Here is a 23,933-nt window from a genome sequence, read left to right as displayed (position 1 = left end):
GACACTTGTGCTTTAAAATGAACATTGTATCCAAAACATCAAAACACGTTTTTGGCATGGTAGTTCCACTGAATTCTTATAGCGCTTTGGTTTGTAACAAGACTCGTTCATCAAACTTCAACCATACTGGGGTTGGACCTACTTTACAAAATAATTTAACTGACTGGAGATCGCTCACTGAGCTATTTAATGCGTCATTCTGAAGCTATGGCGTCTTTCAATTTCTGAAAATGGTTTTGGCCAAAATAAAATTTGTATGACCAGTTGGACTACAAAAGGATTATTGTGAGACAAAATGCCCCTGTGATACGTTGCTTGTAGCATGCTGGTCTTGACGTGATTTTGTATTCAATCATTATGGAGCTTGAGTTTTGTTTTTTGTTTTTGGTTTGTTTGTTGTTGTCAGTGAAAACGGGTCTGCAAGCCACCGCTTCCAAAGCCGCATGTAGTGTATTCATCCCTCGACTGTGGCTCTCTGTGGAAAGAATACGTTTAAATGACCATCAGTTGTTAGTTTTCTAACAAATGATGGTCCTCTTGTAAAAAAAATAAGTTTTTACTTTAGTGTTTCTTTTTTGGTCATTCAAAGTTCTGTCATGAGTGCTGATGTGTTAAAAAAAGACACTTTATCAACCCCAGGACATGAATCCAACAACAACAACAAAAACATTTCTTAATGCTACATGCTATGTGAACTACATCAAAATACAAACATTGCTCACAAAGTCACAAAGATTATGGATTGTTGTCTTGATGAATTGGAGCCATGATATGCCGATACTGTACCCTTCGCCAGAAAAAATAAAAAATAATAAAATCACACTAACCAGGTTAAAAAATATATTTCAATTAGTTTGCAAATCAAATGAAATAGTCCTGAAATGGAAAGTCAAATCAAACATTTTCTTTCCAATGTTTTCTATGCACCACCGCTACAGCCTCAATGTGGCATTTTAATTCCCGGTAATATTGTGTTTGTTTGTTTGTTTGTTTGATTGATTCAGAAGTCAGCAGCAAAATCCACAAATTTGTATTTATCGTCGGCAGCGGCTATTTTGCGGTCGACCAAAAATGCTCAGGTCTCTGGTAATTGTGGAAAACGTCATTACCTGAGGCGTGAGTAACTGTGATGTCATTTTCGGTTGACAGTAGGCAGCAAAATGGCCGCCCACTTACAAAGATAGACAGTACATTAAATCGGATTGCCTGTTTAGACGAATGGCACTGCATAGAAAGTTTTGGACTTGACATTTGGTTTTAATGTCATCAATAACAGGAGGACATACCGGTAAATCAAACTGTTGCGACTTGGAATTGAAGAGGATTTACGTGGGACAGTAGATGTGAGACAATCTCACAAGCACTGTTTTTAAGTAGGGAGGAATGTCGGTGACTTTGACTGTCATCGGTGGACAGCTTTGGGGCAATTGTGCTTTTTTACGCCTGTAATGGGCAGCATTTTCACAGCCCCACTTTGTTCAGTGGAACAGTTGGTGCTGTTGGACAGTCTGTGGCTGGATGGATGTATGGCTTGAAGAGCCCGCGATGAGCAGAAAGAAGCATCAGCGCAGAGCACCGATGCGCATGTGGAACTGTCACGGCTTGGAATTGAAGCGGATTTACGTCTTTTCATCAATGGATGTGTAGAGGGTTTAGAAATGATGGTATAGGGGGTTTAGAAATTACCTCCATTGCCGTGTTTTTATTCCATTAGATTCCAAGTCAGTAGATGGCATTACACTGCTGTGAATGGAACAGAGGAAGACAACATAGGCTCATCCCACGCATGCGCAGTCGGTAATAAATCACTGCCGGCTGAGTAAGGCAATAATAAACGTTTTGTCATTTCTTCGTCGTTCACAGCTATTCAAAATAATTTTGTGACATCCTCATGATGTTAAAGTAATCAGAGACACGTTGGGTGATGCTTTGGATGTGCCACATGTACATATGAAACTGTGGCTTTGATGAAGTTGGGATTTGGATAGTATCCCCTAGGCCTGAGGCTTGTTACAGATGCTACAGCTTCGTGTTTGCTTTCAACATTTACCTCGTAGCAGACGTGCACATTTCACCATGATGTCCGTGATCCACTGATGAAAAGGATGCTTTGATCCTCTCCTCTTTCATCTAGAACTGCTTCATACAACAAAGAGGCTGCAGAAAGTGCTTAAGATTGAATGACTGTCTGTGCCTTTTGTGTTGCGTCACATTATTTGTTATTTAGTTTTTTTGTTTGTTTTTGACTTCAAGCTGGCGCCGCGAAAGTGACTGCCTTTACAGCAGCTCCTGTATTTTGTTTTTTCTACTTCTTCCTTTCCTCTTCCTTTCATCTCTTTGCTGCTGTGAATTTTAAATGTCTCCACTCCGAGACGAATAAAGGCTAATTCAATCCAATTCAATCCAAATACGTATACATTTTATTTGATTACTTTTTTATATGTAGTATTGTCTTTAGGTGTTGAATCGGTGCTCTTCTTTTGTTGTTGGTTTCACGGTAGACGGTCAAAATGACTCTTTAGAGTGTTCAGGGTTGCCGATGCGTAAGCTAACAGAAAAGTCATATGTGCACTAGCTAATAATTTCCCTAACCCACAGTTTCCAAGGGTTGGGTTCTGTCTGCGTTTATGCTTGATGGCTCTCCAAAGAGTCTAGTGACTCACATGGTAAACACAAGGAAGGAACATTCAACCTCCATAATGTCCATGGTTCCATAAGTTGTTGGGCCTCGACAATTAGCATTGAGCGGTCGACTCGGGGTGCTGGCTCAAGGCCTATCGGAGCGCGTGATTGCCGCTGAAAGGTAGCAGCAATGACGGATGCTCACAGACAAAGGATCCACTCACCAGTCGTCTTTTGCTTTACGCCTCAAACTCACGCGCATTGCCCCTCGATTGCTTATTGAATTACGCCTAATCACTCAATTAAAGTCACATGGAGGAGCATCATCCATCCGTTGTACGAACCCTGCTAGTGGACACCAGATAACGGCTGCAGTGTTGTCGCTCGTGGGAAGCATCAAAACAAGATGTCCGAAATTTCAGCAGGCATCTCTATCGCGGCACGGAACCGGTTTTGTTTCATGACAGTTGGGAATTTACTCTCATTATGTGTAGATGAAACCTCCTTTTGTAATTCCGCTCCTGTGAAGGACTTCTTGGCAGCGTCATAAACCAAAATCATCCTGCGCAAAAGAGAAAAAGGAAAAGAACATCTGAGTCTTAACATACTACAATAATTTTGTATATTTTATATAGTTTTACATGCGTCCAAGACAAAAAGTCCAAGGCAGGGATCAGTGCATTTGTAGCAGCAGTATAAAATAAATGTAAAGTAAATCATTATTTTGTTGGGGTCCACTTACTACTGATTTTATGTCTGACAGAAATGTAAAACGTTTGGCTGCAATACAGACGCTCCCTAATTTACGAACGAGATACTTTCCGAGCGGCCGTATGTAAGGTGAATTTCTTCGTAAGTTGCTATATTTTGTATGGAATGTATGTTTAAGGCTTATATAAGTATGTTTAATTGTTTATACAAGTATGTTTAAGGCTTGTATAAGTAACCTGTATTGGTTTTGTCTGAAAAATAAACATGTAATAAAATATATGCTCTATAAAGATATGTACATGTACAACTGGAGCGAATACTACACGTTACTACAAATATGTTATGTATGTACCGTTGTTCGTAACTCAAATGTTTGTAAGTAGGGGAGTGTCTCACCTGTTCAAATCACCGTCTATACATTGATTCTAACATGTTGCCTGTTTACATCGCCAAGCAGACTGACTGGGCCTTGCTTTTCATCCACGACTAAAAAATAGAACATAAATAGCAATGTGAAATACGGCTTGCTGTCTGTTGAACCCTTTAAACAAAATATCAGTATAAATGTTACGCTTTAGTAATGGCATTGTGACAGTTTTGATCATACTACAGTACTATACAATCACTTGGGGGTTGGGGTTGGGCTCGGGGTCCTTTTTGCAGCGGTGTAGCCCCAGTTGGCCCTTCACTGGAAGCGCCACTCTGGAGGCAGGTCCTCTGTCTGTGTTTCCAATATGAAGGTCAACCTCCTTAATCATGTGTGTAGACAAATTACTTAAGAACAGAACATTAACATTTCTTGGCCTAGCTCCTTGTGTGTGTCTAAGGCTCTTTGCGGGGTCACTTCCAAGGTTTCCCTAATCTATACAAGTTCCATGTGGAGATCTGCAGTGGCTGCAGCCAGGTCGGGTGTTGAGAGGCAACCCATGAGTGAGTAGGAAATAAGGTCTGGCATGTTGACTCAGGAATAAATCCCCCCTGGGCCTGGGGAAAAAACAGCTGCTATTAGATTTGAATCACCCCCACAATACTGGACACCCTCTGTGAGGGATGACTGATTTACGACAAGCGAACAAATGAAAAGCATTAACTCCTACAGAAGCTTCACTTTTTCATACCAATTTGAGCACAATAGCTTCATGAAACGTGATTTTGTGTGAGCGTGCGTGCATACGTGTGTGTGGGTGTGCGTGTGTATACAAATGAGAAAGTTCGTGACAGAGGGAGTGAGAGACAGAGAGTGAGTGAGTGAGTGAGTGAGTGAGTGAGTGAGTGAGTGAGTGAGTGAGTGAGTGAGTGAGTGAGTGAGTGAGTGAGTGAGTGAGTGAGAATGAGAGGGAGCGAGCGAGCGAGCAAGTGAGAATGAAAGGGAGTGAGTGAGTGAGTGAGTGAGTGAGTGAGTGAGTGAGTGAATGAGTGAGTGAGTGAGTGAGTGAGTGAGCGAGTGAGAGAGAATGAAAGGGAGTGAGTGAGCGAGTGAGTGAGTGAGTGAGTGAGTGAGTGAGTGAGTGAGTGAGTGAGTGAGTGAGTGAGTGAGTGAGTGAGTGAGTGAGTGAGTGAGTGAGTGAGTGAGTGAGCGAGTGAGAGAGAATGAAAGGGAGTGAGTGAGCGAGTGAGTGAGTGAGTGAGTGAGTGAGTGAGTGAGTGAGTGAGTGAGTGAGTGAGTGAGTGAGTGAGTGAGTGAGTGAGTGAGTGAGTGAGTGAGTGAGTGAAAATGGTGGCAAAGAAGTTTTTTTCCAAATGAAACTCATCAACTCAGTTCATAGTTCTTTTAACACCAAGATGGAACCCAAATAACTGTTGTTGTTTTGGCCTGAGCCAATCGCGCTATTTTTTTGTGTTTTTTTTTGTCAGCATTGGTGTCTCTAAATGTGACATGATTATGGTGGTTTTAAAATTTGGATTAAGTTATGCAAGTCTCCACTGCATCCGTAGTTTCCGAAGAGACAGCCTTCCTTCCACTGCCTTCCATTTGCACGCCCAGTTAAAATCAATGCCAGTGTTCCCCACCAGCCACAGTGTGGAACACATGATTTGCTGCATAATTTGCAGACTGGCGACCAGGTCATGTAAATTCAGTGGAACAATCTGCAGTTTTTTAAGATGATTAAAACAAGGACGTTCATGCTCAAACATGACGACACCCCCCTCCCCAGGTGACTACTGAGCAAAAAAAAAGGAACAGGAACAATTCATTTTTGCAAGGAAATCTGCATGACGGTTAGCGGCTCAGACTCTTTTCAAAACAGGACTTTTCAACACCGGGGACCATCAGAGAGTTTGGTGAAGAATACATGTGGAGAGAAAGAGACAATCAAAGGCAGGAACTGAGCTTTTATGTCAAGGCATTGTGATTGTGTTACAGATTGGTTCCAGGTGAGGCAAGCCGGAAGGAGGGAAGAGACAAATTCATAACAAGAGAAGTTGTCGCTCGGATTTTGGCAATTGGGGCGAGATTCCTATCAGCAGGTGAAAAGAGCTCAAGATGGCTCACATTTTCTTTTAGAGCTGTAGGTGGATCACATCACGGATTCCTTCAACTGTTGCCGAGACTCACTTTCATTTAACAGACAAGTTGGTGCTTGGCAGAAGCTGAAAGAGGACCGAAGACTTCCACATCAATGCCTGGTCAGTTTGCCTCAACAAATGTACATGTTGAAATTCTCCATGAGCCAAGTGTGGTCCGGCAACATGCCAGTTAGCATGTGCCGCTTCCTCGGATTGATTAAAAGCAGACTTCACATGGGAAGTCTAATTAGAGTCGGAAATTGCACTGTGGTCTGTACCGTATAGCCAAGGTTTGCCGCGTGGTCACTTACCTGCACATCTGCACTCCCATATCCCCCCGCCCCCCACAAAAAAAATGTCCGCCTTATTTCCACCACCTCAATGGCAGCTTTTGCCCATTTCACGGTAAGATCAGAGCATTGTCATCAAATGGTGAGTATAGTTTTTGCTTTTTTGAATGTTGCTGTGCGATGACCATTTTGTGTTTGGGAGCCTTTGACTGAGCGAGTTGCTTGTTCTGTAGCCACAAAGGGACATAAGTCTTCTTGTGCCGGTCCCAAGCCCGGATAAATACAGAGGGTTGTGTCAGGAAGGGCATCCGACGTAAAAGCTTGGCCAAAACAAACATGCGGATCGAACCTCTGAAGATGGAGGACACTGATTTGCTGTGGCGACCCCTTGATGGGAAAAGCCGAAAGGAAAAGAAGAAGAATGGCAGCTTCCATTTGTTGATTCCCAATTGTGGTCCTCTTCCTGTCAATGACCTTGCTTCTCCCTGTTTGATGAAAAGGAGGCAAAAATCATGTCACATGTACAAGCTGAAATTCTTTTTTTTAACTCATTGACTGCCATTCCCAAATTTATTCGGGAATTGAAAATATGACGTAGAGCGCCATTCCCAAATTAGTTCGGGTTTTGTAACCCTAACCCTTAATTCGGGTTTTGTTTTTTTCCTTGTTTGGGTGCCGATAAAGCGCTGGCCATGGCCTCTGGCAATGTTTTCCCTTCCACAAGGGAGCAGCATTTCCTTTCTTTCCATATTAGTGCTTTGTTCCAGCTTCAGCTGTTGTTCAAGCGTAATACCAACCAATATGTATGTATGGAATTATATTGCACAGCTGTCCTCATTTCAAGATCATATAATAATAATAATAATAATAATAATAATAATAATAATAATACATTTCATTTATAAGCGCCTTTCAAAACTCTCAAGGACACTTTACAGTCATGTAATTTTTTGTGCGGGTGAGCAGCAGCCGCCTTTCGCACCAGCGTTCACTCTACCCGGAAGTAACATAGCAGCAAAGTTAGGAAAGGAAAGAAAGGAAACAAAAAAAAAACTAAATACAGTAAAGTCTCGTTATATCGATATTCAAGGGAGTCCGAAAAAATATCGATATAACCGGGACTATCGATATATCCGACCCTGTTTGCATGTAATTTTCTCCGTGCGTGCATAGAAATAGTATCGATATAACCGGGACTATCGATATATCCGATATCGATATAACGAGACTTTACTGTAACAAATAATATGACAACCCAAAGACACAGAGAGTCATTCATTGTTCAGCACTTGCTGTACCCTCTTTGTGACATAAAGCAGTTCTAAATGAAAGAGGAGAGGATCAAAGCATCCTTTTCAGCAGTGGATCAGGGAATTCATGGTGGAATGTGCACGTCTACTACAAGCTAGTCACCTACAGTGGCATCGCCGCCAGCGCTAATAACCAATGTCCAATACCCCACATAAGAATGGAAGCTATGTCATCGTCGACTTAGATGGACTGCCGAGAGAGAGAGAGAGAGAGAGAGAGAGAGAGAGAGAGAGAGAGAGAGAGAGAGAGAGAGAGAGAGAGAGAGAGAGAGAGAGAGAGAGAGAGAGAGAGAGAGAGAGAGAGAGAGCTAAGTTAATGTTGAAGCTAAATGTTGAAAGCAAACATGAAGCTGTAGCATCCATTGACGAAAAGAGATTGTCTCGCGTCTCCTGTCCCACATAAATCTGCGACAGTTCCACGTACGCATCGGCTCCAGTCCCATATCATTCAGGAATTAACTCTTTTTTTCTGATGAAAGAAGAGAGTATCAGGTTTCTAACGCTGTACTGAATGTTTATGTAGTCCTAAAACTCAATCTTCTGCGGGTCGTGTAATTCAAGTGACAATGACAAAAACCCTGGCACCGGAGTGGACACATTTTTACACATCTGGCAGTGAATGAGTTAACCAAGTAGGTCTGAAATTACTCGATCCTTGTGATGTGGTGTGCAAGACATGAGGCATGCATGACATCACCTTCTCCCATAGGAACAATGTGTCCAGAAAAAAAGTACATCCACAACGCTGCTTCATTTTGCCAAAGAAAAAAAAAGTTGGCAGCTTGTAAAGTAACCTCAGAATGTCATTGCGAAATTATTTTTATCCTCTACTATTCAAGAGTAAATGACAATAAATCTTCTCTTCCCCTTCATTATTTTTCTTAATGAAGACAAAACTTCACTTGCAACCCCAAAGACCCCCGATCATTCATGGCTACAGATGCAATTTAATTTCAGAGTTTGTTTATTTAATAATCCGTCTTTGTCAAATAGGATCTAATGAAGCAACAATGATGCTGCCCGATTACAGAACTGGCGCTTCCACGTTTTAAAACACATCAAACAAAAAAATCATAAATCTGAAGATGCATTGGAAAACACACATTTCAACACAATGAAGGAAGACGTTCCGATAGGGTCGATACATTTTTATGTGGTTATAAATTGCAATCCTGTCAAATGCTATTGATTTATTCAACAGTTTGTTGTTGTGGTTACAATTTACAGTAATGGAGAATTGCACTTTTCTGTCAATTACAACCATTTTAAGAAACAATTATATAACAGTCTAATGTAGTTATGATGCAATCAAATGCAACTGATATTTTCTTTTCTTTTTTTTTGTCTTGTTTGCATCACATTATATGTACCGAATGATGTGACCAAAACACCATTGGATCATCTTACTGCGTGCATAACAACATCTCTGATGTTCATACATTGCATATCTGGACACGTGGTCATTGCAAATTTCCCCATTGTGGGACGATTAAAGGTTCTCTGATTTGAGAGGAATCCCCCCCCCCCCAAAAAAAAACTAGGCTTTTCAAAAATAGCAAATTATAGCGTTCAATTGGTAAGCGAAATAAAGATTGTGTGATGCCTCAAGAGGAAAAATAATGGGTAATAAAAAAGCTGAAGTGTACGCGGCTTCATCCTGGACTTCTTTGAGGGGCCCGGGGGGTCTTCAAACTCATAAATCCCTGGCACATATTTAATCCAGTCAGAGGACAAGCCCACAGAGAGTTAAAGGATGTACACTTATTACTCACCTATCCTTTTCGAGATGTGCTGCTGAAACCCTGACACCCCCCCAAACCCCCTGACGCCCAACCTGAACTCCCACAGCTGCCCCCCCCCCCCCCCCCCCCCCCTCCCATCCAGACAGCAGGCGCTACGTGCTATCGGAAAATCAGAGCAGGAATGTGACTCTTGACAGACACATCTCTCAGGACCACGGTCTGAATATGTTCCCAATTAGCTTCATCTGATAAAGTGTGAGTGCAAGTGAAACCCAAGGCGGGGCGTGATCAATAGCTCTGGACTCGTTTTGTCATAAGGGTTTGACGTTGGCAGGCCGCTGTGTGATGAATCGCCACGAAGCTGTAGATAATTGTCTGACCACATCTTCCTTTTGTAGGTGTTGTTAAACTTTGCTGTCATGTCCGCAGCGGGGCCGCCGGGGCTCATCGCCTTCACTTCCCTTTGAATCAATCCTTTCTCAAACTGACAGCCGTATAAGGCCCTTCTTTATCTGCTTTAAATCGTCCGTATGTCACACATGGTAGCGAAGATTCACAACTCGTGTGCTAGGGCAGATTAGGGTGCCACGGAGGTTGAGAATCTCACTTGAAGGACAACCGACATTTGGAGTTTGCATTTTGTCCCTCTGTCTGTGTCGGTTTACTCTGGGTACTTCAATTTACTCCCACAGTCTAAAAACATGCATGGCGGGCAAATGGAAAACTCTAAATATCGCGGGGCGGGGGATGAGTGCCAATCGATGTTCGTATATTGGCGGGCAGGTCATGCTTTCCATTACTGTTGATGGGACGTTTGCCTCTACGAAAAATGCCGACACAAACGACCTTGCATTGCCATCGATGTTGAAGATTGCCCCTTCTAACATGGCCTCCATGTAGACATGTCTATCAGCTTGCTTTGTTCAACTCTATATCTGTGGCAACAACACACAAAAAATATCAACCTTCGTGTTGCTCCGTGGCGCCGTTTACTGCCACTGTGACCACATCAGTCCACTTCGAGAAATAACAGACTTTGTCAATCAACTCTAACACAAAGGGGTTTGTTGGTTCATGGTGGACGTATGATTTCATCCACTAGGTGGCACCATCCTCACAATGATAAGAGTGCGTGTGACTCGCCTACCTGTTAGAGAATGAGAGCGGATAGTTGACTGGTTAATAACTGGTTAGACTACTAGCCAATTTGTGTTCAATGGCTTTGCTTCAGTTGCAGTAAATGGCAGGACGTGTGTTCATGTCCTCGTCTCTGTTTATTTTATCACTTTTGCGAATGATGATCCACGTTATCAAAGTGGGTTTGCAGGCCATGATAAAAAAATAAATATTAGTGAAGCACAAGAGACTGTTGTACAAAAAAAAATGTAAATCAAATGTAGAAAACATATATTAATGGCATGTAATGCCACGCAGAACAATTAAAAGCCACATCTTTCAAAATTATGACTGAAAAAGTTTCAGGGCTAAGAAAGATTGTCCAAATTACGACTGGTACTCATTTGTGGAAATATGGCATTAAACTTTTTTTCACTAAATATTTAATATCACCAGATTTTGGGGGGGGGGGGGGGCGACACATAGAGATAGACTACAATTACAGCACTCAGAGGTAGACTACAATTTTTTTCACAAATGTTTGAAAGTAAAATGAACCTATTTTGCCATTTTTGTGACATCTTTGTTTGGTGGTGTTCCGGCAGATTTTCCCTCCTAATTTAAAGTTCTTTTCGTTCTCAATGGTGGGGAAACACTGCAGTAAAGCACACATTGTGCCCTGACCAAAATCACCATCTGCTGATCTTGCACCAGTTTTTCTCCCAGTTGTGTGCTCCTTGTTTTTTATTCATTTTTCATCAATGTACTTATACCTGCCTGCGAGATGACATGTAGAGTTTTGCACTTAGCACATCCGTATTCACCTGTGTGTTCGTGCTCGTGTGGGTGTGCGTGTGCGCGTGCGTGTGCGCGTCTGTGTGCGTGTGTATGTGTTTCCAAATCCTTTCTCAGAATGTCTCCTATGCCTTTTTATGTCTGTCTGGTGCAATCTGATGACGATTCTCCAACATTCAGAGCTGAGTGGCCACTTCTCTCTGAGAACATCCTGTTGATGACTTCTTGACTGCAGTGTTCGTCTCATGATCTCACAGTTTGATCACTGTGTTTTGGACCATTCTTATTCCAATTTGAACTCAATTAGGAAACATACTGGACCATTCCGGGATGCGAGTGGACATCAACTTGTGTGAAAAAGTATACGAACACATTCACAGTCAAAAGTTGAGAAAGTAATTTAGTTCACCTTGGAAAGGCAATTGTGCATTTTCAGGTCATCCTGAAATTTCACATAAAAGGCCAACATCACTAACTCTTTCTGGATTGTGTAATTAAAACAAACAATTTTTGATAGCCACTCATTGATTGTACCAAAAGCAGTTTTACAGTTCTTGAAGGTGTAGTGAGAAAACGGCAACCTATTGATTGATCACTAGAGAATTATTATTTGAACGGATCCCCTCCAGAAGTCCCTTCCCTTTTAAAGGACAACCGACACAATTTTTTTGTTGTTTCCTAACTCACATCAGAAAAACGTTTTATAGCATCTAAAATAACCAAAACACGCAGGATGATATTTTTAGTCACAAAATGAGCTCGGAACTGGGCAGATTCAGAGAGTCCCGCCCCCTTGTTCGTGACATCATTATTGGTCACACACTGCCTTGGTCCAGAATCAAAACAATGGCTTCAGAGAGTTCAGATTCGGAGAAGATGGTTTCTGGTTACTTATCCAGTTACGGATATTATTCAAATATTTCTGAAGAGGAAAGCATAAATGTTTGCAATTGATTAAAGAAGTCCTTCCGTATCAATTCGAGCCGTCTGGACTCCAATGTAGCGTCCAAAAAATGCACAAGATGCGCAAGCTCCTTTGGAAATGGACTAATTTGTCCACTAGGAATTTGTGTAAGCTTATCGCCTCTTTATGCGCGTTACCGCAATTGGCTGCGACACACAACGATTTACCATCGCGTTATTTATGTAGTTTTCCTTCTAATTTTGCAATCAACACGGTGTTTTCAGATGAATGAAAGGACCCAAAATGCATTGTGTGTCGCTTTCTCTGTCACGGGGCGTTCCCTCCGTGACGTCACTGAGGGCATCGTCATCAACTCGAAAACAAGACTTCCTGAATATTCAGTGCGAGTCTTAAAACGTAAAATGCCGTGGAATCTTTGTAAAATGCACTCAGTAGAAGTCATTTGAAGTGATTTTACAAATCATGGACGTAACTTGTCCAGGGTGTCGGTTGTCCTTTAAGACTGACACTATCTTTTCAGATGCAATTTTTATTTATCTTGGCTATTTATTGTCCAAGTGTATGGATACCAATATTCCAAAATTCACACACCAGAAATATTAACGAATAAATTTATTCTGTGGCTGCATTGTTGAATTGACCCAATAACATGATAAGCGACAACAAGCACAGAATCAACTTTGACAATCGGGATCATTTGAAAGCAGAACATTATGAATTCATCGATGAAAAGGTTTCTTCAGCCGTCATCTGTACTTCTTTGAAGGTGTCGGACGTTTCGCTTCTTATCCAAGTTTCTTGGAAGAGGAAACCTTTTCATCGGTGGACCACTCATGTACGACTGAGAGCTTACACAGACATTATGAATGCATCACATTATTCATCAGTTGATTTATTTTTCCTCTAGAATGTATTTTGACATGAACCTGGTAAATATATTTGCAAGCTAGTCGGGGCCCCTTAACATCTATCCAGTAATGAAGCCCGATCCATTCCTTAAACTGGAAAAGTTTGAACGTTTATTCGCAAGCCTTTTCGTGCCCTCTTGTGGCCAAACGTGGTAAACACAGTGCTGCGGGTAATGCCTGTTTCGAGAAGAGGACAGACACACCTCAAGTCCATGTCTGTCTTCACTTTACAATGCTGCTATAGTGTTCATCCATGCAACAAACAACCGAGGCAACGTTTTTTCTCTGTGTTTGTGTGTGTGTATGCGTGTGTGTGTGGCCCCGAGGCTGTAGATTGGACATCCCTGCTCTGTTATACTTATTTATTTAATATTTAATTTTCTTTTTTTCCCAGCAACTTTATCCTGGTGCAGTACAAAATCTATAATTGAAAAAGTATGTCATTTTGTGCAAACAAGGTAAAGACAAATGAAAGTGCAAAGGTTGCTCTGATTTTGCTCCCTTTGATAAAAAAAAGTCCATTGAGATGATCAAATACATGTTATTGCATGTTCATTCCGATTGTTTTGCATTTGTAAGGCCTGAGATCAAAATCTGCCTGTTATCATGGAAAAATGATGAGCCGCCTCCTCTTTTGTGTAAAAATGTTTCCACATGAAGTGGAAACATCACGCCATACTGTGTGATGTTGGAGAACAAAGTCTGTGTTTATTATTCATTGTTCCTCACCAAAACCAGCAACTGAAAAAGCCCAAGATGTCCATGTTGCTCTATACCATGCCGTTATTGTTGAGTTTGGTCCACTCATAGATGTCCTGTTCGCAGACAATATCTGAGTTAATGAGCAAATAGCGGTCGCCAACGCAGAAGTGCTTCTGACAGGCAGCGCACTTGAAGCATTCCAGGTGATAGACTTTGTCCCTCACGCGCATCGTCATCTCGAATGCGCGGATTCTCTTCTCACAAGACGCACACAGGCCATCCTGACCAAAAAGCCTGGGTGGAGAAAGATGTGACATATTACAAAAGGTTACTTGAAAGTGAGGTCATAGCTCATCCATTACTGTGTGTACTTTCTCTTTTTTTATCTCGTATTTCGATCTATCTATTACTGTGTTTAGTTTTCCAATAACTTCCAACTTTATATGCAGAATATGTGGTGTATTCAGGGTACTTTAAAAACGTCAAGAACTTGTAAATCCAGGGTTGCTGTTGCATATGAATGACTTTTTTTCTCCACTAATAACCAGTGACGTGCAGTCAGTGGAGGCAGGTGAGGCAGTGCCTCACCTGTCATCATGGAAAGCTGTCATGGAAATATCAAATGAAAAAATAAATTAAACAGTTAGATGTATTTAGTGATTTGTACTTTAAAGTTCTTGTCCATTTAACTTCACCGTTTTAGGATTTTTTTCAAAATCGCTGAATTTACAGTTCAAATACTAAGTAGAGACGAGCGGTGACGTCATTGATGACGTCAGTGCCTCACCAGCCATGAACCGCACCGCACGTCACTGCTAATAACAGTTTAAAGATAAAGATCAGGAGCCAAATTCTAAAACTGATTATGTGTATTTAATTCATTCACTGCCAGACGTGCAAAAATGCATCCACTCGAGTGCCAGGGTTATTGTCATTGTCACTTGAATTCCAGGACCCACAGAATATTGAGTTTTAGGACTACATCAACATTCAATACAGCGTTAGAAACTTTAGACTCTCTTCGTTCATCAGAAAGAAAGAGTTAATTCCCAAATTATATGGGTCTGGAGTTATATGAGCTTGAAATGAGGGCAGCTATCCAAAATACAATGCAATATATACAGTGAAGTCTCGTTATATCGATATCGGTTATTTTGATAGTGCTGCTTATTACGATACTATTTTCATTTCCCGGCAAATTTCAAGTCTTTTCTGTATAATTAGTTCCGGTTAGTACGATACCTGGTTATTACGATAATCTGGTTACTACGGTGCCCTTTTCATCTCCCGCCAGCCATTTTGCTCTGCTTGTATTGATACAAAAGCAGCATAAGCTGAATCGATATTTGCTTGAGGATTTCTATACAGTACCACCATTAGCGATATCTGTATCGGTTGACCAGCTTCCGTGTCTTGCACTGTCATCCTCGATCGAGCACTATAAAAACGGTGTAGCAGAGCTCACATCTTTCATTACTGCTGCAATAGCATCTGAAACATACTGCAGTCTTCTTATATACAGTACAGTTGTTCAACACCAATTTCAACCAAGGGGAAACGTAAGAATTGTGATATCGGAACAAAGTACAAGGCAATAGTGGCTGTGTCGCTTTCTCGGTGAGGGGCGTTCCTGACGTGACGTCACGGTAGGCATCGTCACCAACTCAAAAACAAGACTTCCTGATTATTCAGCGCGAGTTTTAAAACGTAAAATATAGCTATATGCCGTGGAATATTTGTAAAATATGCTCAGTAGAAGTCATTTGAAGCTATTTTACACATTATGGACACAACTCGTCTGGCGGCGTCAGTTGTCCTTTAAAGCAGACTAACCTTAGATAGTCTCGACGACATAGTTTCCTTCCCAACTTGTAGTATAGCCGGCGGCCAACCTCTCCAAGGCGGCACCCGCACAGGTCGCAGCTCAGGCAGTCCTCATGCCAGTACTGCTCGATGGCCTTTAGGAAAAAGCGGTCGCCAATGCTCTGCTGGCAGCCACCGCACATCAGCAGAGAAGGAGGCATTTGCAGGACCTCGTCCACTGGCTCCCTGCACCCGATTAACACGTCACACACATAAGTCTGAAAATTGACGTCACGTCACGTCACGTCTGGAACGGCCCTGACCGAGAAAGCGAAACACAATGCATTTTGGGTACTTAGTTTGGTCTGAAAACTTCGTGTTGGTCTGTGTTGATGGTGAAATTATTGTGTTGATTGGCGAAAACACATAAATAATGCGATGGTGAATCATTGTGTGTTGCACCAAGACTACTATTTGATACTAGTGCACACAAATTCCCAGCAGACAAATCAGCCCATTTCAAACGGAGCTTGGGCACCTTCTTGTGCATTTTCCGGGACGCTACATTGGTCCTGATGGCTCGAATTGATACGGAAGGACTTCTTTAATCGATTGCAAAAATGTATGCTTTCCTCTTCAGAAGTATTTGAATCATATTCATAACTGGATGAGTAACAAGAAAGCATCTTCTCCGAATCTGAAGCCATTGTTTTGATTCGAGAGCAAGGCAAGACGTCCTGACGTGACGTCACGAACAAGGGGGCGGGACATTCTGAAACTCGCCACTTCACAAACGCAGCATCTCCGAGGTCATTTTGAAGTAATTTTGGGATACTAAGTCATTTTTATTGGTGTTTTGCATTTCGCTAAAAATATCAGCCTGCGTGTTTTGGGTATTTTAGATGCTATAAAACGTTTTTCTGATGTCAGTTAGGAAACAAAAAAGGGTGTCGGTTGTCCTTTAAGAGCTAGACTCAAATGTAAAATGTCAACTTCTTTCATGATAGGCAGTGTGATGATGCCCTTTGAGTAAAATTCCAAATCTAAAATCTTACACAGTGTAGTTTTGATAGCGTCCACACGAGGAGGCTATTGCTCAATTGACCTGTACCAGAACAGTTACAGTATGTCTAGTTACTAGACAGAACTGTTCTATTTACTAGACTCTACTAAATATTTGAATGGAAAAATATTGGGGGGGGGGATTATATGCTTTAAAACGTTGCGAGTCTTCTCGTGCTACATGGCGACGCAAGAAGAAACTGTAGTTTAAAGCATCGGCCCCCAACCTTTTTCCCCCACTGACCGATTCAATATCAGACAATATTTTCAGGGGCCGGACTTTAAGGTGTGACAGATATATAAAAACAAAATAATCTGATATGAACTGCACGGATACCTATCTGGGCGCAACACGCTTATTAGACTGTGGTAACGTTTAAACGTACCTTGAACATAAGATATGCAGCAAATACAAAACGCATGAAAAATATACAGCTCACTGTCGCTGCATATTTTGCAGCTTCTTTAGAGTAACCTATCACGTGATCTAGATAGGTTACGTTACGAGTGACATATTCTAATCTAGACAGACAATTCGGTAATTTGTCAAAATAAAATATATTATTTTCCAAAATGAATAAAACGTATTCAGAAATTAAACAAACGGAATTCATGAAAGTTATCAATTCTTTCTCTGCAGATCGGTACCAAACGACCCACGGACCGGTACCGGTCCATGGCCCGAAGGTTGGGGATCACTGCTTTAAAGTACATTACTATTTGCGAAAGTAAAGTTAGACGTATTTTCACCCTTCCCACTTTGGTTATTTCAAATTGAATTTTAGCGCCACATTCAACTTGCTCAGTTCTGCAAAGCTAACCATGAATGTATTATTCTATCGTGCTGGAATATTTATCATTTGAAGACTCGTCTCGAAATGTGTCAGACTCACTCGTTGGCTTCCAGCGTCTTCCTTTCTATGGTGGACGACATTCCTCCCGAAATGATTGAATCCGGGTCGGTGGTCGAAGAACCTGCACCCCCCCCCCCCCCCCCCCAAAAAAAAAAAAAAAAAAAAAAAAAAAAAAAAAAAAAAAAAAAAAAAAAAAACAAACAAACTCGACCAGCCTTCTCGACGCGCGCGTATTTCACCACGCGCGCGTTTATGTTTTCAGTTGGTTTTAGACAACTGGGAGGCGACACTGTCGACGGTTGTCATCGTTTTCTGTAAGGGCGTCAAGCGTTTTTCGGTGCAGCTTCAGTCACACAAGGTCAGCTTGCTCTGATGGATCCTTGTGAAACGTGCCTTCCGTCCTCGTCCAGAAGCATCGTGTTTAAATACAAGACGGGCAACATACATAAGCGCCTACCCCCCACCCCCTCACCGAAAAGCCCCGTAGGTCTGCCTGCCTCTTCCTGCTCACGACTATGTGACAATGGCAGGAAATGAGCCTTAAAACGGCGGTTTGAGCCTTGTCCTGTCCTGTCAGGCGAGGGGCTGCGTCGTGACTGACACTAATGAGACTAACTCAGTGCCAATGTGTGCGTGAGTGTAAACGTGAATGCGTGCTTTGAGTAATTAGATTTTGCCCCTCACTTTTCATAATGAGACATGGAAATGGGCTTGCATGAAACTGGACAGTGGTGTACAGTCCTCAGTTTACGACATTGTGAGATTGCAAAAGGCGTACACTGGCTGTCACGAGGCCCGTCCCGTTTAATTTCTTTCGTGTTTATGGCATTTAAAGTTTTTCATACAAGTATTTGGGTTTGATGAGCTTTCTCCAAGGGGTGTCCGGGCTCTTCCTTCCAGATAAGGTGAGATGTTCAGTCATCCGGGAGGGGCTCAGAGTCGAGCCGCTTCTCCTCCACATAGAGAGGAGCCAGATGAGGCGGCTCGGGCATTTGATTAGGATGCGTCCTGGACGCCTCCCTGCTGAGGTGTTCCGGGCATGCCCCACTGCAAGAAGACCCCGGGGACGACCCAGGACATGCTGGAGACTATGTCTCCCAGCTGGCCTGGGAACGCCTCAGGATCCGCCAGGACGAGCTAGAGGAAGTGGCTGGGGAGAGGGAAGTCTGGGCTTCCCCAATGAGGTCGCTGAAGCGTCAGCAGATGGATGGATGGTAGGATGGATGGAAGTATTTGGATCAAGGGTACCCCCAAGGACCAAATAAATTCCCAGTGGACCTGTTCTAAAATCAGGTCATTGTTAGACATTTTGATTGACGGGCAATGTTCAAGTGATAATTTGAAAATGTAAGACCTTGCAGAAATTATAGTAGTCATGGAGTATATTGATATTTATATTTTTCACACTGTTGGTAAATATTGTCAGAACATTTTTAATTGTAGTATTTTCATGTACTACATACAAAAAAGTAATTGATTTGATTAAAAATGGGTCTAAATTATGCAAGATAGTTAATTGTATTGGTAAAATAATATGTATTTTAATAACATTTAATTCATATTTTATTGTGATATATAGTTATTTCATTCTAATGAATACAATACATATTTTGCAGCTTTAACATATAAGAAAATACAATAATAATAATAATAATACCTTGGCTTACTACTTTATTATTTCCCAGACAGTGTGTAATGCAAAAAGTGTATATCCCAAAAAATTAATTTCCCATAGGAAACCATTAAAATGGGAATAATCCATTCCCACTTCCCCATAAAACATAATTTTCTACTTTCTAATTTTCTAAGCCTTAAAACGACACAAAATATACCTTATTTTATGGATAATAAATGTGCGATGGTATTATAATTAAAGAAATAAACTATACTGTATAATAAAGTCATTTTATTGACCTTTGTGATGGTCGTTGATGGCTTGATGGAATGGAGTGACCGGTTTCATCAGCATTAAACACTTGATGAGGAATGTAGCCTTCTTCTTTCACCATCTTAATGAATGATCCCTTGTAGGTGCTTTCTCTGCGATAATTTTATCTTGTTCCTCATCAATTGTGTTCTGTTTAGCTGGGTTGATAGCTTTTTGCATCAAGTGTACAGATGGCTTGTGCGCGTTATTTGTGGAGCTTGATTGATGGGATAGTTTAACCTTGCAGTCTACACTCTGCTTTTGAACTTTCAAAGTTGAAACGAGTCCAATTTTCACTGTTTTCTATCCATTTTATCACTCTCTGTCGTCTGCCTATCTTTTTAATAGTTGACCCCCCCCCCCCCTCATTGCTGCGTTCTTGACCAATCACGTGGCTTTAACCGAAGACTGGGGTGAGATGTATCTGATTAAACTACTAAAGACTAAAGTATAAACCATTCAGGAGACACTTGGAGTCGGTAAGGCTCGACGAGAAATCAATGAGACTTTGAAAAACAAGGAAGCGATTCTTGCTCAGTCCGATTCTGGCAAAATCCAAGGTCAACGCATTTGTGTGCACTAATATAAAACATAACATAAAACATGGACATGGACTGCCATGACATAACTGTATTTCACCTTGCTGTTTGAAGCAATTCTAGATTAAAGAGGATAGAATCAAAATGTCCTTTCACCAGCGGGTTAAAGAAATGGGCAAAATGTACACGTTTGCTACAAGCTAAGTTTGAAATTAAACAAGAATCTGTAGCGTCCATTGACGAAAAAAAGAGATTGGGTCACGTTTGTAGTTGCTTGTAAATCCGCCTCAATTCCAATCGCCAAGGAGCAGGCCTTGACGTCAGCTATGTCGTACTTTGCTCATTTCTGATTTAAAAGCTTTAGATTGTTCGTCAATAAGTTCAGTATGTAAATTGTCGTTTTTGTTTTTGTTTTTGTACTCCACCGCAGTGACATGCGTATCTTCACAGTTGTTGTCGTAGCTGTTGGCTGTTCTTATCTGCTGCCAACAGAACGAGGGTGCCTGCTGGAGGGATGGACGTGCACAGCAGTTGGACTGGACCACCAGATAAAGTACCTCAGAGCGGCAGTCGGCCAGAGTCGGCCCCAATGTAGGCTGAATGTATCCTTGGGCTTGACAGTTTTTGGACCCCCTGCTGTAGACTTTCTGGATAAAGCCAGACACCAAGCAAGGAAAGCCAAGCAGGAAAGTGCCACTAGCAAAGCTTCTTAGTGGAGATAAAATGGCACTTTTCAATTGAAAAACAATGTTGGTCTTAACTCAGTTGCCTCACAATTCTGAGGTTCAAATCTTTGTTCGTGACTTCCTGGTGTTTGGAGTTTGCATATTGTGCTTTTATCAGGTTATAGACTAAACTTGTCCATGAGTGAGAAAGTGATTGCGGGTGGTTGTCTATCTTTACATACTGTAGTTTGCCACATTCAGTTTAGATAGGTTTCAGATCACCTGTGACCCAAATAAGGACAAGAATAAAATAGGGAACGATAACTCTAAGTGGGATGTAAGAAGGATTAACTCATTCAATGCCAGAAGATGTGCAAAAATGTGTCCACTCCAATGCCAGGTTTTTTTGTCATTATCACTCAAATTCCAGGACCCACAGAATATTGAGTTTTAGGACTACATAAACATTCAATGCACCATAAGAAACCATACTCTCTTCATTCATCAGAAAAAAAGAGTTATTTCCTAAATTATATGGGTCTGGGGTTATTTCAGCTTGAAATGAGGGCGGCTGACCAAAATACAATGCAATACATACATATTGGTTTATATAGGGCTTTAACAACAGCTGAAGCTAGAACAAAGTGCTAACTTGGAAAAAAAATGGGAAATGATGCCCCCTTGTGGAAGGAAAAAAACATTTCCAGAGGTCTGGCCAGCGATTTCTCGGCATCCAAACAAGAAAAAACAAAACCGAACTGATTCGAGAATGGCGCCATACGTCATATTTTCAATTCCCGAATAAATGAGTGAATGGCAGTGAATGAGTTAACGATGACCGACAGTGGTTCTCAAAATTTTGAATAAAGTATCATTCTATTGACCAACATTAAAATATAGTAACATACCAAGCCAAGGTCTTCTTCAAATGTCAGACAGAAAGTTTTATTTCTCAAAGTTACGCTAATGAAATCTTGTCATGCAGGACGGTGACTTGTGACAAGAACAAAAAAAACTTACAACTAAACGTCAACTACTTCCTGTGAAGCCAGTCCAGAAAAGCAAGAGGATGTGTGAGTGATACATAAAGCCTTCCCCGGGGGTGTTAACTTCCTCCCCTCCACAATGCATGATGGTTTCTTCCTATTTAGGACACTTCAAGTCCAGATGCATGTGCATGATAGGAAGATGAGGCCCCCAGCGTAGTAATAAAACTAACTTGATGGCACTGGATTATTTAGCAACACTTTCCGTATTGTGAAAAAACAAACGCTGCTCTTTCTTTTCAATTGATCCCAATATTTACAGATAGAATTTAAAGTGTAAATGGAGCTTAAAGGAAAACCGACGTCACTTTTTTGTTTTTAACTGACACCAGAAAAACGTTTTATAGCATCTAAAACACCCAAAACACGCAGTATGATATTTTTAGTCAAATGCAAAACACCAGTAAAAATGACTTAAAGTGTCCAAAATCATCAAAAAATTGAGCTGCGAATTGGGCATTTTCAGAAGGTCCCGCCCCCTTGTTCGTGACGTCATGCCAGGACGTCTTGCATTGCTCAAGAATCAAAACAATGGCTTCAGATTCGGAGAATATGCTTTCTTGTTCCACATCCAGTTATGAATATGATTCAAATAGTTCTGAAGAGGAAAGCATACATGTTTGCAATCGATTAAAGAATTTATTTGTGCCATTTTGAGGAAACATTGGGGAAAATCTCTCACCCAAAAAAAGAGACACAAAATGGCAACATCCTGTGGCCACCTCCGTTTACACAGGCTGATAAATTCCTTATATGGCGCTTGGACGCCCTCTTCTGGCCTTCTGCCGGCTTTTGGGTGCAACACGAGGTCCCCAGACAACACAAGTACAGCAAAATACATTAACGTGATGGAAGGACCGCTACAAAGCGTCTTTTTTAGGCTCAAGGGGGGTCCTTTAGTGACGTCACATACGGACTCGTCACCAACTCAAAAACAAGACTTCCTGAATATTCAGCGCGAGTCTTAAAACGGAAAATATAGCTATATGTGGTAGAATCTTTGTAAGATACGCTCAGTAGTCATTTGAAGCCATTTTAAAAATTATGGACACAACTTGTCCGGAGACGTCGGTTGTCCTTTACAGGGAGGGACATTGAATTGAAAATGTATGTTTTAATTCCTCTTATCCTAATAGCTGGGTTTCTGGATGTCTGCCCCCACCAAACAAATGTAAAAAGTGAACAACCAATTACAGATTCCCATTGGCTAGTAGAATTAGCTTCTGATAAATTCTGTGAAATTGCCAACAGTGTGGAAGTGGGATTTTGTGTTTGGTTATCTGCCCATGTTCCTTGTACTGTCTACCAAATAAATTGGCAATACAACGGAAAGGGACGGTCAGTTGGTAGACATTATTTCCTTTGCAAATTTTGAATAACCGCCAAAAAAGCATGTTCCTGTTTTTATGAGATATATTTTTAGGGTAATGTATCGTGGCAATCCTCCTTCACAACACAAATACAAATGAACTCATTCACTACCATTCCCGAATTTATTTGGGATTAGAAAATATGATGTGGAGCGCCATTCCCGAATTTGTTCCGGTTTTATTTTCATTTTTTGGTTGCCGATAAAGCGCTTGTTAGACCTCTGGCAATGCTTTCTCCCTTCCACAAGGGGACAACATTTGCCTTTTGTACAGCCGCTCCCACTTGCACCTCATATTATTCCAGACCCTTATAATTTAGGAATTAACTCTTTTTTTCTGATGCAAGAAGATAGTCAAAGGTTTCTAAAACTGTACTGAATGGTATGTAGTCCTAAAACTTAATACAGTATTCTGTGTCCTGGAATTTGAGAGAAAATGAAAAAAAAACTCGCACCGGAGTAGACACATTTTTGCACATCGTCTGGCAGTGAATGAGTTAAGGTTTTGCATTGCCCTAATGTCGCTCTTCCTTGTTACAATGTAACTTGTTACAATCAAACTTGTGTTGTTTTGGTGGGGGGTAACAAATAGTTAAGACAAGATTTCAGAATGCTGTCTTCATCACGCCCAGAAGAGAAGATTGGAAGAAATATTGTCAGTTTAGGAACAAATCATCCTGAAACACTGCACCCCCCATCCCCACCCATTCAACCCGACATGAAACCAGGAGATTATTTGTAATAGTTTCCTGTTACTGAATGATGTGTTACTACTGCTGCAAAAAAAAACTTCTTGTAATAACATTGCTGTAAAAGGTCCTTGATTAGTGGAAAAAGAAACATGGTTGGGACAAAGTACAATCTGGTCAAAGTGTTAATGCGTAATAATGAAAACAACCACTTCCTGCTTCATCAAGAGTAGTCACAATGGCTTGTGTGCTTACACAGTGTATGTTGTGGAAGTCTCAAGTGGTTTCATTTCGAACCTCAATAGCTAAAAACATCCAAGGGCAAGCGAAGTGCCACCCTCAGGCCCCTT

At 41.3% G+C, this 23,933-nt stretch overlaps 1 protein-coding gene and 1 long non-coding RNA gene across 3 annotated transcripts; both read right to left on the bottom strand.

Moving 5' to 3' along the window:
- Positions 1–607: 607 nt before the first annotated feature.
- LOC148897943 (uncharacterized) lies at positions 608–6,602 on the bottom strand. Its single transcript, XR_016114991.1, has 3 exons — positions 6,481–6,602; positions 3,730–3,819; positions 608–3,184 (listed from the first exon to the last, which is right to left on the bottom strand). It is a non-coding gene; the product is annotated as an uncharacterized LOC148897943 (long non-coding RNA).
- A 6,014-nt stretch (positions 6,603–12,616) lies between these two features.
- Positions 12,617–17,486, bottom strand: lmo2 (LIM domain only 2 (rhombotin-like 1)). 2 transcript variants are annotated; one of them, XM_088996829.1, is made up of 3 exons: positions 17,388–17,486; positions 15,463–15,678; positions 12,617–13,923 (listed from the first exon to the last, which is right to left on the bottom strand). In XM_088996829.1, exons 1-3 carry the CDS (start codon positions 17,426–17,428, stop codon positions 13,698–13,700), a joined length of 483 nt encoding a protein of 160 aa, XP_088852955.1. In that variant the 5' UTR covers positions 17,429–17,486; the 3' UTR covers positions 12,617–13,697. The 2 variants fall into 2 exon arrangements, with proteins under 2 accessions (XP_088852955.1, XP_088852956.1); XM_088996830.1 differs by having other exon boundaries at positions 15,463–15,750; positions 17,388–17,473.
- Between the last annotated feature and the right edge of the window lie 6,447 nt (positions 17,487–23,933).

This window comes from Hippocampus bargibanti, linkage group LG05, assembly GCF_051943395.1.
Source record: "Hippocampus bargibanti isolate YZ-2025 linkage group LG05, ASM5194339v1, whole genome shotgun sequence".
NCBI lineage: Eukaryota > Metazoa > Chordata > Actinopteri > Syngnathiformes > Syngnathidae > Hippocampus > Hippocampus bargibanti.
Note: the sequence above shows the minus strand (reverse complement) of the source record. Positions and strands in the feature narration are given on the sequence as shown.

What these genes read in the sequence shown, in the direction of transcription:
- lmo2 (XM_088996829.1), bottom strand. Translation starts at nt 17,428, where the DNA reads ATGTCGTCCACCATAGAAAGGAAGACGCTGGAAGCCAACGA. An exon ending in AAGACGCTGGAAGCCAACGA is followed by an intron (nt 15,679 to 17,387) that starts GTGAGTCTGACA and finishes AATCGGGTGCAG; the next exon opens with GGAGCCAGTGGACGAGGTCC. An exon ending in TGTCGTCGAGACTATCTAAG is followed by an intron (nt 13,924 to 15,462) that starts GTTAGTCTGCTT and finishes TTCTCCACCCAG; the next exon opens with GCTTTTTGGTCAGGATGGCC.